Here is a 20,714-nt window from a genome sequence, read left to right as displayed (position 1 = left end):
TTGGCCATATTAGCCAAAACATTAGGAACCATCCTGACTCATGTTTAGTAAATTTATGTATATATGTTTTTGGTAAATGTGAATATGTTAAGTGCACTTGTGTATATATATATATATATATATATATATATATATATATATATATATATATATATATATATATATATATATATATATATATATATATATATATATATAACTTGGGTTATATATATCATTTATTATTTTATTATTATTTTTAATAATTAGTAAATTAAAATTGTATTAATAATGAAATAAGTTTAAATATATTTAGTAAAAGGGGTAGGACTAGATAAGTTTTTAACTTCTTCCTACTCCCTTTTGAACATGTAAGTTATGATTAATTGAATGATTATGTTATTGGGATTTTCTTCTCTTTTGATTGTTGTTGTTTTTTGTTTTATCTCTGCTGTTCATCTGTTTATATGTTCAAAATAATAAAAGGAAAAAAATCTGTCATGAAGGCTTCCCAAATGTGGCAGCCATGTTGACCAAAATATTAGGTACACCCTGGATTCTTGTATGTAGGCGCCCCCAATGTGGCGGCCATGTTGGACAAAACATTAGGCACACCTCAGATTCTTTTCTGTAGCCTTCCCAAATGAGCTGGCCATACTGGCCAAAACATTAGGTACACCCCATTATCCCTAGTCTTGTCTCTAGGCATCTCAAATGTGGCTTTTGACTTTGCATCAACAGTCTCATGTAGTTCATATAATTTTTCTAGAACAAGTCTCTTATACAGTAGATTATTTTATGTCACTTTATCTTATAGTGTATTTTTACGCAGGACAGCAGCACATTCTTATTTACATAACTCACTAGCATCATGAGAGCTTCACACATTCAGGTTGAAAATCAGAGTAAAGACATGACTGCTTTGTCACTTTCAATGACTAATCATTAGTGGTCGGAATCTACCGTCACCTCACTATTCAATTTCATTACGGTTCAGAGGGCAGCAATTGGATTTGATAACTGATTAGTGATGTGTTCTGAGTAATTGTGTAGTAAGGACCTGCAGGAAAGCTGCTCTCACCACTGGCTGCATGCCAAGACATGGGCAAGTTATTCACATCACATGTCTCAGTACCCAAAATAAGTGGGAGTTATTTACTCAGACAGCTCACTACATTGGCACAGTGATTACCATGCGGTGTTATGCGCCTTTTTTTTGGTAGTAAAACAACACTCATGCATGACAAATTATTCTGTGGCTCGCTGGGAGTCCGAAGATGATCTGAGGAATAAGCCAGGATCAGCTAGCATCAGAATGATTTGAAGAGAAAAAAAGAGAGTATAACAGTCAGTGAACAAATACACTGGTGTTTACTGATGTGACTCTTGACAGATGTAACAAACTGAAGGGCCTGATTTCACTTTGAATACAAGTGTGGAAGCAGTAAGACACACAACCAAGTAGAAAATGAAAGTAGCTGCAGTGAAGGCCAGGCCAAACACCTGCGTAGTAAGACTGTTTGTGTTAAAAAAGTATGGTACGATAAAGACATTTTGTCCCAATACATACATTTGAAACCTGATAGAGGTGGAACTCAGCAGAAAACTGTCAACATTTATAAAATGAAAACTAAATTAAATTGTAAACCCCTTCCCGTTGACGAATAGCAGCCGGTGCATGTTGTCGCCTCTCTATACCCCATTTGATATGGAAATAACGTAGTGATGAAGCTGCAACAGTGAATATGGTAGTGATGTCACAATTTTGAGATGCGTTGAATATCAAAAACTGGCAGGACTGGTAACATGTCACGATGAAATTTTGAGTTTTAATGGAAAGAGTTGAAGTGCAGTCGTTTCTTGTACTGTGAGAGAATAGCAGCAAATAAATGGCACATCCTTGGGGGGCCCTGGTGTCGATGGTGCCTGTGCATGAAGTGGTTTCCCCCAGCCACTCCTACCTGTCAGGAAGCTGCAAATCCACTGGCATATGGTAGGAAAGCCGCTGAGCTGGAGGAGCGGAGTTCAGGGACGATGGTTACATAGAGCATCATCAGATACAGCGAAATATTAACAAAAACACAGATCCTGAAAGGAAACATTACATCATGCCAATACAAGCACTGTGCAGTGCTCAAAAAGCAACTTTACAGCCAATGCTACATGAAGCATCTGTGATCAAGATTTGACTGATTTTGAAGCCGTTAATCTAGAGCAGTACTTCTCAATTATTTTCTGTCATGCCCCCCCTAGTAAGAAGAAAACATCTCGCCCCCCCCCCACCCCCACGCGACTATAAATAGTATCATTTGTCTATAAAATTGTTATAAACACACCTCTCCAGAACACTATATCCGTATTACCGTATAAGAGAATAAAAAAAGAAAGAAATATGGACCAATTTACAACAAAGAATAGCTTTATTAACTGTAACAGAAAAGATTTAAAGTGCATCTGAAATTCAAAAATAAAATTAAATCCTTAATTAAACTATAAACATTTTTTGACTGACCATGTCAAACCATATGATACGGAAAAATAAAACGACATAAAATCAATACATAATAATGCATTCAAACTGATCACCAACATTAACTCAGGAGCATAATATTAAAAAAACAAAAAACAAAACTTTAATCTGCAAAACAAAAATGTAAAATAATTTGTGCTGATTTTTTTTTTTTTTTTTGCTTTGTGTAAAGCGTGCATGCTCAGTGCAAACAAAACCCCTACACCACCGAGTGAATGTTCCCTGCGTACACTCTGCCAATAATGAGAGCGCCACTGCCCCCTAATGTAGTGGAGGTGCAATTGCACTTTATTCTTGGACAGTAAAAAAAATAAAATAAAAAAAATAAAAAAGCATGTTCCCTGAAGTCAAACGCGCCAGCCTTGATGGAGCCTCGCGCCCCCCTGGGGGGCCCGCCCCACTGATCGAGAGTAACATATACTATACATACTGCGCGATATGTACATATTTAAGTGAATTCCACTGCAAATTTGAATGTCATCATACTTTCATGAAGAGCAGTTAACTTTCTGCAATCTTACGACACCTGATTAATTTTGCATCCTTCATAGGGATTTAGAAAGCCATGCAAAATTAGTCAGGAATAGTCACTAAGCAGAAAGGATAGAAGAGGGCAAAGGGATTATTGAAGGCTAGCTTGGCTTTGATATTGCTGATGTTTTTGAGTTGGCATACACTCCCAGAAATCCTTTGTTTAACTCTTATTGCCAAAAGACCATCTGCTATGATCCATTTACCAGATGGCGTGGAGCAAAATGCATTTTCCACTGACCCTGAAATCGTCCAGTCAAAATTTTATATCTGTTGTACAAGAATCCAGCAACAAAATGTGTCGTCAGTTGTCACATTTTGGCTCATTGCTAAGTGGCTCCTGAGCTACTCATCACAGGAAGTTATATCCTGTCCTTGCCACAATATATCTTGGCGTGCTCATGAAGAGAACATCTCAGATCCACTGAGGCTGACAGGTTTCACTTTGTATTTATGGCTTCAGTCAATTTTGCACTTTGATGTTGTCTTACTGCTGTTGCGGTGTTGTTCAGAAAAAGGTGACACACACTGTTACACAGACACTGGCAGTGCACACTCTTGACTCCTTGCCTATTTATATCCGAGCTGTTTGAAGGTTGAGTCGCTTCTTTTAATATTCTCTTGCCATTTTTCATGCCTTTACTTTTTTGTTGGTACACTTCTCACCTTTGCCTTCCTAATTACATTCAACCCCACCCATCTGCCATCTTGCTGATCTCATCTGTCTTTTCATCTTTTTAGGCCGAGCCAGTCTATACGGCAAGTCCTCCCTGCGGATAGAAAATGTTCGTTCAGATGACCAAGGCTGGTATGAGTGTAAGGTGCTGATGCTTGAGCAACAGTTTGATACTTTCTACAATGGCAGTTGGGTGCATCTAACTGTCAACGGTAAGAACAATCGGAGCAATTGATTTAATTATTGTTTAATTGATTATTATGATTATTATGATTATTATTATTACTATTATTATTATTATTATTATTATTATTATTATTATTATTATTATAGCCAAATTCTTTACTAAAAATATCTGATGAATAAAAACGACGACGATCAATGACATGGATTGGGGATGGTGGAATGATGTTTGCCATCCTCCATCAGCCAATTAAGCAGAGAAGCCCTCGACTTCCCTCTTCCTCAGCCACTTCTTTCAGTTCTTTCGGGTGGATTCTGAGGTGTTCTTAGGTCAGTCAGGTGATATTTTAGCTTGTACACACTTTCATTATTTAGTAATTAGGTGTTGCGTGGCTTTGGATAAAGACACAAGGTATAACACAGCATAAGCATTAACATGGAGTTGACTTATGCCTAACTCACACAAAAACATTCACATGAAAGCCCGTTTCAATGTATCTGCACAAGTTTCTTACCGTTTGGGAAGTTCATCCACATGACGGCTCGGTTTTGGCGCTTGAAACGGATTACTTTCAAAACCGGGCTCCAGAGTGGAAAGATTTTAAAACGTGCTCCGTACGTTCCAATGTGGACACCATATACAGGATAGTTACTCCTCCGGTGATGACATAATTTTCTCGTGACTGTGCAGTCTGTCAACAACAATGGATAGCTGTTTCTTTGTCGTTTTGCATAACCTCCCCAGCTTGCTTATGCTTTTACAGCAAAATGCTTTGCGTGCCATTGTACTTGAATCACACGGCATCTGATATCGAATCACTGATCTGTATATATTACTGGATAGCTAATAGCCCATATACGCCCGTGCAAGCCATTGAAGCCACGGGGCAGCCATCTTACGCCTCCCATCTCACGAGCAGATTGTTTAAACTACTTTTAAGAACCCCTTTTCTGTTATCGCTCAGTTCCTCGACCCCAATAGTAGATTTGGCAGTCATCTTTTGTTGAATTACAGTTATAATTCTTGAATAAAAATGATACAAGTGTAAGCGACAGGGCAGCCATCTTACTCCTACCATCTCGCAAGCAGACTACTGTTTAAACTACTTTGAAGAGCGCTTTTCTTTTATCGCTTAGTTGCTAGACCCCTGCTGTTTTTACTAAGTAGTGTCTCAAATGTTCTCTAATTTTGATTCAATATGGCGGCCTAGTGGCTTCAAAACCGGCTATTCAGATAAGTGGTTCGTTCTTCTTCAATGATTCTTCTTCTACACTTTCTGCGACACGCCAGACTTGGCATATATATTACAGCCGTGAAACGTCCTAGGCGTCTTCTTTTGGACACGCATATCTTGAGACGGTTGTGTCTGTACAAGATTTGTTTGCGGAACGAAGCCGGCTTTGCTTCCGTGTAAACACAGCCTCTGTTCCCTTACATTCAAGTTTTTTCTTCTGTTCTGGCTTCAATGTACAATGGACCCACGGATTCACGTGTTTTTAGTTTAGTTTTGTTTTTTCTCAATATTTTATGTTGTTTTTTTAGGGGTGTGTTTGAATTTAATTTAAATGAATGGTTATCAAGAATTTATCAGGTTTACATTTGTACATTTTTTGCCAGTGTATTTCAATGGGTATCAATTATATTTGGATATTCCTGTGGAATAGTGTATTCCAGATAAGATGGAAGAACCTCTTGACGGCAGAATGCTGCTGACACCTGTGGCCTGAGTTATTTTGCTTCAGTATCTTGGGGGTGTGGGGTGGGAGGCACGTCTCAGCAGGAATATTGGCCGGCTGTGTAACGGCGATTAGGTCCACTACTGGGAGTTTTTGTGGTGTAATGTTAAATCCTTGGCTTAGATGTCATCCTGTACAAGGCTTGAATGTGTCTGAAGGTCTGGTTTATTCTGTCATTGAGGATGCCAACTGTGAAATAGACCTGTCTTATTCACTCACTCAGAAATTCCCCAAACATATGGCTCTGAGACTGTGACTAGTATGACAGTTGGCTAAAAAAGTTCATCATGTCTCGGAAGGCGACAGTTGACGCCGAAACTAGTCAAAGTAAAAACACAATTTTTTTTTGTCTTAAAAAAGAAAAACCATAGGACTAGTATAACAGGTCTACCAAGAAAAAAAGGTAGGCAGTCCAGCAGCGGTAAACAAATAAAAAGGTATGGGGTAAATATAACACAATGAGAGATTAACCACAAGGAGGTTTGAAGGCTTGTTCTCCTGGGACATGGTCATGTTACATAACCCAGGAGTGCAAGTGTATGGAAGGTGGGCATCTTCTGGGGAGGTGGGGGCACAGTAGCGCCTAAGCCAGGTTCGAGTTAACCAAGAGAACACAAGAGACACAAGAGAGATACTGTCCGGCAAAATGTCTGCGCTGGATCAAACTTTGTGGAAGACCACACACACGTGACACGACCAGTCGAATCCCTCCAAAATGACCAGAAAGTACTACGTCTGCACTAAGGTAATGGTCTCTATTGTTGTTTTTAGCCAAAGGCTAATGATAGCTCCGGGTGGCACACCGTCCACGCGTTTGTTGACAGAACAACAGAACAAACTTTGCACACACAACCAGTTGAATGCCTCCAAAATGACCACAAAGTCCACCTGCACAAAGGTAATGTTCTCCATTGTTGTTTTTAGCCAAAGGCTCCTGGTGGCTAACAGTCCACGCGTTTGTTGACTTATTATTTCCTGAACAGAACAGCGTTGCATTGAAACTATGAGGTAATATAAATTAATTCTTACCGTGCTTGATGGGAACAATGTCCAAAACTTCGGTTTTGCTGACAATCGGTCGACGTGAGTGAGGCAACTGTCTTTTCCTGACTTCTATAGCAGCAAACAACAATGCATATTTCCTTTTGTTTTTGGCTAAAATTGCATGGTGAGTGAGTGAAGATACCCTTCACTAAAAAAATTTAAAGCCCCTTTTCTTACTTCGAAGAGAAATATCGGCATACTGAAAATACCTGACAGAAATCACAAGGAAGATTTGACAACTTCTACATTACTGTGAATGCACTTCAGCTCATCTCGCGCGGTAAATGTCGGAGGGTGCTGCTTGTCGCATTTAGTGGGTGGGGAAAGGCGTGCCACCGTAAGGTCAATTGTTGATGGAAGGGGTCCATATAGATCCTGGTTAGATGTATAAAGATGTTAGGTGCTAAAGCGAGTGCTTTATTGCGAACCCGCATCCCCTCACATCAGCTTCAATCCTGTAAATCTTTGTCCCTGTTTGAGACAGGAACATGGGCATAGGGTGGGAGGATGATGTTGTCTTAATCCTTTTTTATGGCCAATCCGTATTTTAAATTGAATCACCGGAATTTGTGTAGTCCTATGTCTAATATTAATGTACTGAAATAGTATGTCTGCGATTGGCTGGTAACCAGTTCAGGGTGTACCCCGCCTTCTGCCGAAGCCGGCTGGGATAGGCTCCAGCACCTCTGCGACCCTTGTGAGGGAATAGGAGGTTAGGAGGTCTTTTGGTGAAAATGCCACCATGTATAACATACGGTTGTACTAATAAGACTCGGAGAATCACTGCATGCCCATGTCATTGGTAAGAATGGGATAACACCAGTGGTGTCAAAATCCGGTCCTCGAGGGCCTGAGTCCTGCATGTTTTAGAGGTTTACCACGTTCAACACAGCTGATTCCTATTTAAGATCATCAGCAAACTCTGCAGGAGCCTGATATTGATCCTGATCATTGAATCAGGCGTGTTGGAGTAGCGAAACCTCAAAAACATGCAGGACTCAGGCCCTCAAGGACCGGACTCTGACACCTGTGGATTTCACGATCTGAGTCCGAATGTCTACCCTTATCCCCTAAGCCCTCATTCACTACATAGCCGCACACTATATAGTGGCCTAATATGTAGTGCCCTCATTGTGTTTGGTGATTCGGACAGTCAGCGCACTGCTTTCTCCTTGTCGCATAATCACGTGACCACTGTCACAGCGCCCCGGCGCATAAATCTCCGACTATTTATTGTGAATGAAAATGTTTTAAAACTGCACTTTAGTTATTTTGCCTTACATATTTCAACTAAAACACATTATTTCCATAATATATTTTTAATGCATCGCTTTGATTCTCGCACTTGCGCTGTCGCTCGCGCCATGTTTTTTTTCATAATCGCAATGCATTGTGGTCTAAATAAACCCAGCTGAGTGAGCATCCATGTTCACTACTTTTCAGAGTGCATTGTGGGTAATTGAGTGCCCTACATTTTCACTCCCTGGACATTCAGACATCCCTACAAAATGATGTGATTCTTTCAGTAGGGCACTGTATCATAGGGAGTAGGTAGTGTGTACATTCGGACACAGCCACGCTTGCACAGAAATTCGGCCATATTTGTTCGTCAAGTATAGCAACTACACTAAGTCAAAATATGGAAGAAGTGCCCACAAGACGCTTTTCTAACATCACACCTGCTCTTTGCTGATTGGTTCTTCTTGCTGTCTGTTTGCTCAGGTTTGAGCCATCTCAGAAATGCGGTGGATGTCGACTGAGACCAGACTCATTCGCTGGTACAGCAATGAGTCTGGTTTCCAGGCTATAAAAATTCAGCCAACCTATATTGACATAATGTAAGCTTTTACTGACATCAAACAAAACACACAATAGTTGGACTGGTAAAGCTATAAAAGAATGGGTGATTTTGCAACTTGTGTTGGTCATGTAGCCTTTTGATGATGAAGTCAAGTTTATTTATATAGCCCTTAATCACACAAAAGTCTCAAAGGGCTTCACATGCCCACAGTTGACAAATAGCAACGACATCCCCTGATAAACGACAAACGGGCAAGGAAAAACTAAAAAAAAAAAAACATCAGGGAAAAAAAAAAAAAAAAAAACCTTGAGAAGGGGCCGCAGATGTCCGGGATGACCAGGCTGCAATGGTTGCCGAATTGGCAACAATTTACATTTATGATACTAAACATTAGTACTAGAATAATGCAAAAGTCCATTGAGGAAGTTGAAGCACTGCAAGAAGACGTCATCAGGGAAGAGGGTCATGAAAACATATTATTGCCGTTTTCAAATGCTTCTGAAGGCTCTTGGCAAACATTCAGATTTCATAACAACTTAAAACACCTTGGTTTTCAAATCACACACATTCAGTTCGTGGTGAGGGCTAAAAGTTTGTTTATTCTTTTTATTTGCTTTAACATTTTGTCATTTCCATTTAACACTTACATTTAAAATGCTACAAAAATTGTGCGCTTTTTGGATTTGTGTTTTCCAAGTGCTACATGTGTCCGTCTAGGTTATAAAATACTTTATCCCTCTCAACTCAACTCAACTTAACTTTATTTATAAAGCGCTTTAAGAACAGGCATTGCTGTATACAAAGTGCTGTACATAAACATAAATATTGGTTGTGCAGTAAAGAATAAAGATTATGGTTGAATAGCTATAAGGAGTTGTGAATTATTTATGCAATTTATTTTAAGAAAATAAAAATAGGGGTCTGCACTTGGCTGGCAACCAGTTCAGGGTGTACCCCGCCGACCTTTCCGAAGCCGACTGGGATAGGCTTCAGCACCCCCGCGACTGTTGTGAGGAGTAAGCAATTAAGAAAATGGATGGATGGAAAAATAGGTGTTTGACTTAACCAAAACAACCAAACATGCATGCACATTTTTTTTTTTTTTTGTGAACAGAGGGTGGTTTAATCAGGACTTAATAAAAATAAACAGTGAACCATGTGTGAATTAAAAAAAAACAAAAAAAACAAAAGTTTATACCATCGTAGTATGGTTTTGCATATTCATTGATGATCATTTTGACATACTTGTTTACTAAGTTAATGAAAGGATCCGGCTTCATCAGCAGCATTGCACATGAATAGCACTATGTTTCAGCATCAAGTGGATAATAGCCACTATAAAAGTAGGCTACTCAATGGTTTGTTAAGCCCCAAAGGCAAACTCAGTATGGTCATTGTCACTGTCCATAGAAAAGCATTTACCATTTCTGTTTTCTTTTACAAAAAAAATACAATCTTACAAAAACGGGAGATGTTATGGAAACGCAGGTTACGGTGGCTGGGAATTGGCCTTTTAATTATGCAAATGCACAACAGTAATTTGCACCACAAGCCACATTGGCCATCAAATAATGTATTGACCCCTGTGGGCGTTAAAAGTACATTGCAGTGGTTATGCTCATCTCATTTAACAGCGAAACAACTTTGTTTCAACCTTTATTTCATCATGAAAGTTTTGGAACACCAACAGAGTCTTACTGCTGATGGAATGTGAGTCAGCGTAATTCACATACATTTGGTGTATAGTCTTTTCTTCTGTTAATATCCCTTGTCTTGCGGAGATGGAATAAAACGCTAAACGAAAATCAAAATTGAAAGAAAATAATTGTTTGATGCTTGTTGAATTGAACCTGGAAGCAAGGTGAAATAGTATTTGCCACATTTACCTCACAGGGTTCGAACACTGTCTCCATCTTTCCGGTATGTGTTTGTATGTTCTCCCTGTGCTTGCCTGAGGTTTCTCTGGGTACCCCAACTTGCTCCAGCATTCCAAAAACATGCTTGCTACCTTAATTGTACTATAGGCTAGTCCTGGGGCGATATTAGATTCTCAGGTGTGCTATGCGCAAATATATTGAGATATCACTGTATTAAAATTACAACTCTATAATGTCGTTTTTTTGAAATATTTGGGTAAAATGTCTGCTGGAGGAGTTTAGAGGAGAGGAGTTCCGGGACTATGATTTTGAACGCAGAGCTTAAATCCACAAACAGGATCCTTGCGTAGGTCCTGGCGCCGTCAAGGTGTATCAGGATGAAGTGCCACCCCATGTTGACTGCATCATCCACTGACCTGTTTGATTGATAGGAAAACTACAGGGGCCCAGTGATGCTCTTTAAGTGGGCCAACGTAGGCCTTTGGGGGGCTAACTAGTACCGACTGGCACCATGTTTTTTTTTAAGCACAACACAATCAACATAGAGTTAGCACAGTGGCTAAATATTCACCTTTATCTCTGAAAGGAGCCAATCATATTGCAGTAGTTTGCGTGCTGCTTAAAAATCCCCTCAAAACTAAAAACAAGTTGAGAAAGAAAAGCTAATTACCGGTGACAGAGAATTTTGGTTATTGAAACCGAGACTTATTAAAACAGTGATATACTGGTAAATAAAAAAAAACCCAAAACATGTCTTCTCTAAAAATCTAAATATTCCATAGATGTAAATGTTTTGTTGTTGTTGTTGTTTTGTTTCTATGTTTGCTATTATTAGATGGTGATAAGTTCAGGGTGTACCGCACCACCCAAATTAAGTTGGAATAGGCTATAGCTCATCCGTGATATGTGGAAAACTAATAGCTGAAAGTATTGAGGTCTTGCTTCTGTGCTGGAGGTCTTCCATAAACGTTTTCCTGTTAATGTTGGAGCTTGGACTAATTCCCCAAATCTCCATTCGACATTCATCTTAATTTCAGTGAATGCCGTTCGAATCGATTTGGATCTTACACATCTCTGAAAAAAATAAGAAAACATTAAAGTCCAAAAAAAATCCTACTATATCAAAATAAATAGTAAATAAAGTCCACATATAGCGTTTTATTTTCAGCATACATTTACAAAGCCATATTCATTTCAACTATTCATAATCATTTCAACATATTCATTCAAACATTTCAAAACGTATCAACCCATGGAAAAAAAGGTTTCCCTTTTAGATTCAAATAACTTGATGTTTTTTTTTTCCTCTTTGCTCCCTTTTTAAATCCATCCCTGTTGTGTTGTACTAGCTTTGTTCTAGCTTGTGTTAAGCTAGTTCATCTCTCAGATCCGGCGTCCAACTTTGCGAATCCATTTTTGTTTGTTACTAACTAGATAGTGAGAGTCCAACAGCGAGGCATTGGTACACTGCCTAGCTGGGCTTTGATTGTCTGCTTAACAGTTGAATTTAATGGCCAAATATTCCAATACACGCGCTACTACTTCTAGGCATCTGCTCCAATATAGCTTTCAGGCTAGTCCATTCCTCATATAGATACGTCCGACATAAGGAGACGTCTCTAACACAAACCCCTTCTGAATCCAAAAATTCTGATTCAGCGTTCATTTTCAACAAAAATTCAAAGATTCTAAGCTGTATCGCCAATTTACAACTCAATTCAATTTATCACCAATGTGTGCGAAGCTGTGGTGACATTGTGAATTCTATGACTTCGGGGTGAACCAAAATTAGTTCCACTGTTTTATCTATATGCACATTTTTAAGAAAATCTGTAGTCCTTTATGTTGTCTTCAATTTACATTACAAAATGATGGAATGAGTAGATGCTTAATATTGTGCAGTATTCATACAAATTCAGGATTTTGATCACTTGATTAATATTTTGACTTTTGCTTTTCCCAACTTCTAAGCCCCTCCCACATTCACAGATACGCCACCTCAGTATGTTGAGGCCAAGGAGGGAGGAAGCATCATTTTGACCTGCATTGCCTTTGGCAACCCCAAACCCTCGGTCAGCTGGCTGCGGGATGGCAACCTTCTGGTCACCAGTGCCAAGTATAAGGTATACTGAGTTGCTTTGAGGTGAAAAATGGATTTAGCTGTGTGTGGAAGGAATGCACACACTCATTACACCGAGCCTACTGAATTGAGTGTCAGTTCTTGGATGAAAGAATCATCAATCAGCAGAAAAAAGACTGATCTAGACATTTATTTTTTTGGTGGTGACTCTGAAAAATAAATCCAAAGAGCTGGCTCCTGAGCATGTTAAACGAAGAGTAATTGTATTGCTATTTTTATCCTATGCATTTTACTAGACATTAAGTTTTCTAATGATCAATTAACTAGACACCAGTGGCTCAGTTAACAGAACTTAATGAATATGGATTGAATGACATCTGGTCGGTGGCTGCCAAATTAGGTATCCATTCATTCATGCATGTATTCATTTGTTCATCCTGCCTCTGCCAGCTGATTTCAACTAAGGGGTGGTGTACACCACGGCCAAGTCGGTAGTTAATCGCAGGACACACACTCATTATTAAAACTGAATAATTATTGAATCAGTTGAATAAATATCCTGCAATTGGCGGATGACCAGTTCATCACCTATCTTTACTTCTTTTCCACCTCTTGCCCACCCTTCTCTTGAATAGGCTCCAGCACACTAAGGACCCGCGTGAGGATCAGCGGTATAGAGAATGGATGGATGAATGAATATATATCCAAATTATAGATTTATTATTATTATTATTATTATTATTATTATTATTATTATTATTATTATTATTGTTATTATTATTATTATTATATATATATTCATAGATTAAAGATTCAGGGCAAACAACTTAAGTGATTTCAACTATTTATTTGTTTACTTTTACATTATTTGGGCTTCCAGCTCATAAAGCCCATGAAAACAGGATGCCCCCAAAAAAATAGAGTAATGTGAAGACATCATCATGCATACCTGAGAGTCTTTTGAATGCAAAAAAAACAAAGGGATGGATGGATGGATGGATGGATGGATGGATGCTATTTTCAAAACGATATGGAAAACAAAACATGGAGATGAAGTCCAAATTCGATCGGACCCTAAAAATCGGCACAAACAGGCTTAATCAAACTAGTTTAAATGGAAGGAGATGAAAGGAGAGACCTGAAAGTAGCATCTACAGTATAATATGTCTCAGCAAAAAAAAAAATAGGGAAAAAATTAATTGCACTATAAATCAGGGAATTAAATAGGACACTAGCTGCCATGTATTAATAGTTACACCTTTGTATGTTCAGGTATTTGATGGAAGTTTGACAGTGCTATCCATCACCCGAGAGGATCGTGGTGCCTATACATGTCGAGCCTTTAGCCCCCAAGGAGAGGCCATTCACACAACACGGCTGCTAGTTCAAGGTGGGTAGCTTCTTTGTTTTCATTAGCTAGTGTTTGTTTCATTCATTCATTCATTCATTCATTCATTCATTCATTCATTCATTCATTCATTCATTTGACATAAATGACAAAAATAAGTGAAGTGGCAGTATTTGATAATCATACAGTAGCTACTTGTATATACAGTATGGACAGGGCTTCAGTGAGTACATGCACCGTACCTTACAGGTATATAAAGTTATTCTCAGCATTCCTTGCAGTCTATTCCATAATGTCCACTTTCAAAAGAAGAATTCTTATCGAGATAAAGGTATATTCATCATCTTCACTCAGTGCTCCTTGACAAACATTACAAACAAATATGCATGACATCTGTCGCAGATGATCTAAATTGAAGTGCCTCAATCACTAAAGGCTACTTGATATCCGCTCTGTCTGAGACAAGAGTCCTATCAAGCTAGCGGGAATGGAACTGGAACTACAAACCTACTAGAATGGGGTATATGGCACGGAGGAGGCGGGACTTCCGACTTCCTGGGTTTCAGGTTTGTTTCCGTTTCCTGTTTGCAACGCGTGGGCTGTGTCCAAGTTCTCTGGCTTCCGCCTTTGTGCCACTCGGTTGCGCGTTCCCGTTGACGGGTGCGAGTGTGTAGTGTGTCTGTCTCAGTTGTCCGAAGCATTTCAGAGCGCTGAGATCGGCGGTAGCGCGCGCTTGTCAGTGGTCGGAAACAACGCTGATGTGTGAAATCCGGAAGTCGAAAGTCCGTGGCATCTACCCCATAACAACAGTGACTGCATTGCATATTGCTAAACAAAGCCAACACAAATGCTCTGTCATCCACATGATATTGGTGATCATTTTCTTCTATCATGGCACTGAAACGCTCAATATTGTTCGACAAAAGTTATTGGACATACCAGGAGTTCTTCTTTCTTAGAATGCAAGTCCACCTACTTTGACTGCACATAGGATGACAGACCAAACACCAACTTTATTTTCCCTCCAAAGTTGCATTTTAAAGCAATTTAATGGTGAATAGCAACAACCAGGGCGGCACGGTAGTTGACTGGTTAGCACGTCTGCCTCCCAGTTCTGAGGACGCGGGTTCGAGTCCAGCCTCCGGCCTTCCTGGGTGGAGTTTGCATGTTCTCCCTGTGCCTGCGTGGGTCTTTCTCTGGGCACTCCGGTCTCCTCCCACATGCCAAAGACATGCATGGCAGGTTAATTGGAAGCTCCGAATTGTCCCTAGGTGTGCTTGTGAGTGTGGTTGGTTGTTTGTCTCTGTGTGCCCTGCGATTGACTGGCAACCAGTCCAGGGTGCACCCCGTCTACTGCCCAAAGCCAGCTGAGATAGGCTCCAGCACCCCCTGTGACCCTTGTGAGGAATAAATGGTCAAGAAAATGGCTGGATGGATAGCAACAACCACTATATTAATCTGTGAGGGAACTAGTTTGCATCTTGCATTTTTTTTTTTATATGGTATTGCTGGCACTGGAAATTGTACCGCTGTTTGGCTTTGATAGAAGAGCATAGGTATGAAAACATTGTATGTTTTAATAGCAGTGCAACAAATGCAATGTCAATGCATGGGGCGGGGTGGATCAGTGGTATGTATGGTGGTCATCTCCCAACCCAGAGGTTGTGGGTCCGATCCTGTGCCATTGTGACCATGTCGAAGCATCCTTGAGCAAGATACTGAACCCCCAATTGCTCCTGATGCTGCATCATCAGTAGGTGAATGGGTAGTCAAAATTTAAAGCACTTTGAGGGTCTTGTAGGGTGGAAAAGCGCTATATAAATGATGTGCCGTTTACCATTTACCATGTAGTTTGGAAAATAATGAGCAATGTCATTAGCTGTTCTTTCCCTGCCAACTTCTGTCAAGTGCAACACACATTTTAAAGACCAAGGAGAAAGGGAAGAGTGTGAAGTAAGCTTTGCTTGAGAACACACTATCATTCCAAAATTGCCAAGTCATTGTGCAGCTTTCGTTTTTCATTCCTTGTGTTACAACTTAGTACTAAAAATGACCTGCACACACATGATAAATGCCGCCTTGTTCCGTCTGAGTGTAACAAGGCTTCATTAACAATTGTGGATTTGGGTGACCATTGTACAATATTTGGCTCCAATTAACTCTAAGCAGTTCAGAGATTTGAAGTTACTGTGAAAGAACAATGTGTAAGTATGATACTCTACATACACCGTCATGGTTGCCATCACAAAGGGTGATTGTATATTTAATGTGCTTTATTATACAACCTTGTAGCTGCTTGTCTTAGAGTGTAGACCTCTCCGTTATTAAAGCAAATTAGGGAACACCACCAACTAAGCTTTACATCAGCAGGACTAAAACTGTATTTCTTTTTTTAAACAACTTTTTCGAAGCCTTGTGGACAAAGTGCAAGTAAAGAAAAGAAAAGTAATTGATAGGGGAATGCTTTGCCGTAAGCTGTAAATGAAATGTCAGTTTTGTAACTATAGCAATATATCAAGTCGGTATTTGCCCCAAAAACCAGGACTCTTTTTGTAAATGAATAATTCATTTTATACAAAGTACACTAACAAATACATTCTGTGTTTTTATGTTTCCAGACACTGTAACTCTGAAAAAGGTGGTGCTACATTTAATTCATAGATTGCAGCACCAAATGCACAGACTTGTCCAAACCAAAACTGAAGCCGGTAAAGTTTGAAGCAATGTTCATTAAGTGCTGACCACATTTTCAAAAGATTAATTTTCATCTTTCAGGCCAAAGATTGTTCACTTATGAAATACTACAACCATCCATTTTCATAACCGCTCATTCCTCACAAGGGTCGTGGGGATGCTGGAGTCTGTCAACTATACTTATGACATGCACTGTATACAAGCCGATGATAGCCAAGGCAACTATACATTGGTAGCATAGTTTAGTCATGTTGCCAAGTTAACTTGACATACGTGAAACGTTACTTGTTTGATGTTGTATTCTTTGGAATGTACAAGCAATTAAAGGGATACTTTACTCATTTTCAGCAGTTAATAGTTTGTCCAGAATATTTTGTTAACTTCGTTATTTTTCTTGTACAATTAATAACTTTATAAACACATTTTTCCAGTTGCTGTCGACTGAAGATGACATCACCTGTGCTGAGGAAGTAGGTAATGACCAAACATGGCTCAGTTTGCTGATCAAACCCAGAAAACAGGTGAGCCATGATTGGTCGTATGTCTTATGTCATCTTCAGTCAACAGCAAGTGGAAAAATTCACATTTAAAGGTATTAACTGGACGTACATGAAAAATAATGAAGTTACTGAATTCATTCTGGACAAAATATACAATTTTTCCTGCTGAAAATGGCACAATGAGTCAAGTATCCCTTTAAAAATACAAGAGTGGTGTAATCAATTTAACTGACGACTACTTTGGCGTTGGTTTTCGGAACCCGGTGAAGTTTTATTTTTTATAAATTGGATAATTTGGTCAGCAGAGAGGCTGAGTGGTGTGACAAGTTTGCAAAACAACCAGGAGAACTGATTCACAATCATTATTGCATATTTAAAGTGAGTCGAAACGTTTTAGCAATAAAATTTCAGCAGCAGTGCCTCGACTCTTCCTTTCGTCATATTTTGCGTCACAAAAATCTTTTTTTTTTTTCAAATGAAAATTAAACGAAAACTAAAATAGAAGCCATTCATTGAGACGATAACGATAACTAAATTGACTGACAACTTCATCAATGAGTAAAACGGAAATGAAAACAACACAGTGATGAAAATTCACACAATCCAATCAGAAGTTATATTATTGTCAGTTCAACATACTTTATTGAAACAATTAATAAAGACACTTTTGTATTAAATGTGTCTTGCGTGTTAAACTACAGTTACAAATATGTATGTTATAAATTCTATATAAAAGTTGAAATGTATGTTGAAGGAAAATATCGACTAAACTGTCAATTTTGGCGACTAAAATTGCTCTTTTTTTTCTGTTGACTAAAATTGCTCTGTTTTTGTCGACTAAAATTGAAAACTAAAATACAAACAGATGACTAAATTATGATTCAAACTTTAATTAATTTTAGTCAATTAAAATTTCTTGTCAAAATTAACACTGATTATCAGAGTGGAGGATTCTAGTCCTGGCTTGGGTCCATGGTTGACAGCAGTGATGGGGAAAGGCCTGGGCGGATGGGCAGGAGACCTAATTCTCCAGAGTGGGGAACAGAGGAGGCTAGAACCCATAGGCGTACCGGAAAGTTGACATCCCAGTAGCGGAGCTAGTCAATGTGTGTATATTTAACCCACACCAGCTATAAAAACCAGGACGAGTTGTTCTTGGAGACCATGCAGCGTAGAGCCGTCTTCATCTCCTGGTTCTCCCTCTCAGTCTGGCCATTGGATTCGGGATGGAATCCGGATGATAACGGTGGCTTCAGGATCCCCCCCAAACAAGCCACCATTAGATTTACTCATAGTTTCCTCACATCTGACTAATAAAGTTACTCAACACGTCATTATGGACCAATGAAACTGTCCAGGGTGGTAACGACAACTCTGGGCGGAAAGGGTAACAAATGTTTTTCTAAAGGTTGCGCTCTGCTGAAGAAGACTGGACAAGACATGCATGTGACATGGGGTTATTTATTTGTAAATTTGTAGCCACAATCTTCAAGTCAAATCAAGTCAAGTCAATTTTATTTATATAGCCCTTAATCACACAAAAGTCTCAAAGGGCTTCACATGCCCACAGTTTACTAGGGCTGGGTATTGCTGCCAACCTCACGATACGATACGCATCACGATACAGGGGTCACGATACGATACGTATCGCGATACATATGTATCCCAATACTTGATCTTCAAGGCGATACGTATCCCGATATATTACATTAATTTACTTGCGTAACAGTCAGATGTACACCTTAAGGATATGTTTGTTATGCTGACTGACAAAAATATTTTTGTTAGCAGCTCTTGTGGTTTGCCACCAAGCGGCATGCCTGGTTTAAATGTGCACGCACTGCAGAGCAAGGAGCAACTTTCACGGACACACGGGGAAAATGTATTAATATGCATGAGCCGATATGAGCAAAAATATCAAAGTATTAAAATTACAGCTCTAAAATGTGCTTATTTGAAATATATGGGGAAATAAAAACAGCATTTTTTTGGTGTAACACATTCTATTTCGTTTTTAAACAAAATATCAGAAAATTGGTACATTAAGACACGTACCATGTTAAGTTTAGAAGTAAATAAATGTTGATATTCTTCCTCTATTTTCATTTTTCTTAGCAAGACACAGTGTCCAATCACTGGTGAGCTATTTTTGCATTAATTGAAGTCAATTAACTTCAAAGACACTGCGGCTTTTAATTTTTTAGGTAAACGTTAACTGCCTATTTAAAGTTAACGAGCAATATCGATTCTGACGCCTGTGTATCGATACGTGTATTGTAATGAGGCCCGCAACGATATATTGCTGTATCGATTTTTTGAGCACACCCCTACAGTTTACAAATAGTAACGACATCCCCTGATCTTGATGAAACATTGACAAAAAAAAAAAGAAGATGTTTTTTGGCCGTGAAACAAAATGGGTGGACAAAATAGGAATTTGTGGGTTAAATTCTCATGAGGAAATTTCACATCTGGGTACGCAAATGGTCTGCATCTTTGCTGGAAACTGCACTGACTGGTGTCCTTAAAGACAAACATCTGTTCACATCAATTGCCTGCAATATACTGTAAGGTTTTTAAGAATGTGTTTGAAGTTTATCCCCAGCCTAAGAAAAAATTCAATCTGACAACCATTTCCCTGTCCATTGTCTGGAGTACCGGCCTACTCCTTTATCTTACCATTTCCATCAAAGGAGCTCTCAATTCACTTATCTAATTGTTCAGTAGAGAGCTACAAATTTGTCTTGAATGGCCACAAGTTAGCATTATGTGCACATTACGTTCATATTGTTTTTACAATAATAATCATTCGCAAAAGTACCATGTGACCCCTTTTAAACTTTGAGCACCTGCCGCTCCCAAAGGCATTTGTGAAGGATTCCTGGCTTGGACATACAGTATGTTTGACAATGCAATGTTAGCAGAACAGGGACAGTCACACTGTGATATTGTTGCAACACAACACCAAACAGCCATGGGGATAGACAAAAAGAAAGCAGGAAGAGCCAGAAGAGCCATGGCAGAACTCATAGTTGGACTTCCTTGTTATATTGTCACATTTTTATAGTTTGATTCACCCCTTGCTTCACGTCCCCAGGATTAACCCATAAAACTGTTCCCCTCAAAACTACAAATTTGCTCCTCAAATGAAGTAATTTATGAGCAAAAATGCTGCTCACTGATTAAGCTATTTTGAGCCTTGCAAATGTTTTTGGAGGGAGTTCCGGGGCCACCTTTGTCATCCAACTGAGGTGATTACCAGATAAAAGACAAGGTGGGAAGGGCAAAGGCAGGCTCAGTCAAATACAGGAGATTAATCCAAGGAACGGTGCTGCAAAGTCTTGCAAAAGAGTGAAAGAACAATCTGGCAAAGAGTTCACACGAACGCCCGTTTCAGTTTATCCGTACAAGTTTCTTAGTTTATCTACACAGCGGCTGGGTTTCGGAGCTTGAAACCGATCACTTTTGAAACTGGGCTCCAGAGTGGAAAGATTTCAAAACGCACCCCGCAGCCTACGTTCCAATGTGGACACCATAGCAGGATAGCTACCTCTCCCGTGACTGCGCACGAACCGCCAGTCTGTCACCAACAATGGATCGCCGTGTCTTCGTCGTTTTGCGCAACCTCCTTAGCTGTTTATGCTTTAACAGCAAAATGTTTTGCGTGATGTTGTACTTGAATTGCCCGACATTGTCACTTCTCCTCTGTTGTTTGTCTCACTATATATATATAT

The 20,714-nt window shown here is 39.3% G+C and overlaps 1 protein-coding gene across 5 annotated transcripts in view; it reads left to right on the top strand.

Annotated features, from left to right (window-relative positions):
* igsf9bb (immunoglobulin superfamily, member 9Bb) overlaps positions 1–20,714 on the top strand; it is a 140,629-nt gene that overhangs the window by 53,752 nt on the left and 66,163 nt on the right. For all 5 annotated transcript variants that reach the window (XM_077505110.1, XM_077505109.1, XM_077505112.1 and 2 more), the window contains exons 3-5: positions 3,782–3,928; positions 12,330–12,481; positions 13,711–13,828. In XM_077505110.1, the coding sequence (XP_077361236.1) occupies positions 3,782–3,928; positions 12,330–12,481; positions 13,711–13,828 (417 nt within the window). The remainder of the gene's footprint in view (positions 1–3,781; positions 3,929–12,329; positions 12,482–13,710; positions 13,829–20,714) is intronic.

Source organism: Festucalex cinctus, chromosome 18, assembly GCF_051991245.1.
Source record: "Festucalex cinctus isolate MCC-2025b chromosome 18, RoL_Fcin_1.0, whole genome shotgun sequence".
Taxonomy (NCBI): domain Eukaryota; kingdom Metazoa; phylum Chordata; class Actinopteri; order Syngnathiformes; family Syngnathidae; genus Festucalex; species Festucalex cinctus.
This window is presented reverse-complemented; position numbering and strand designations above follow the sequence as displayed.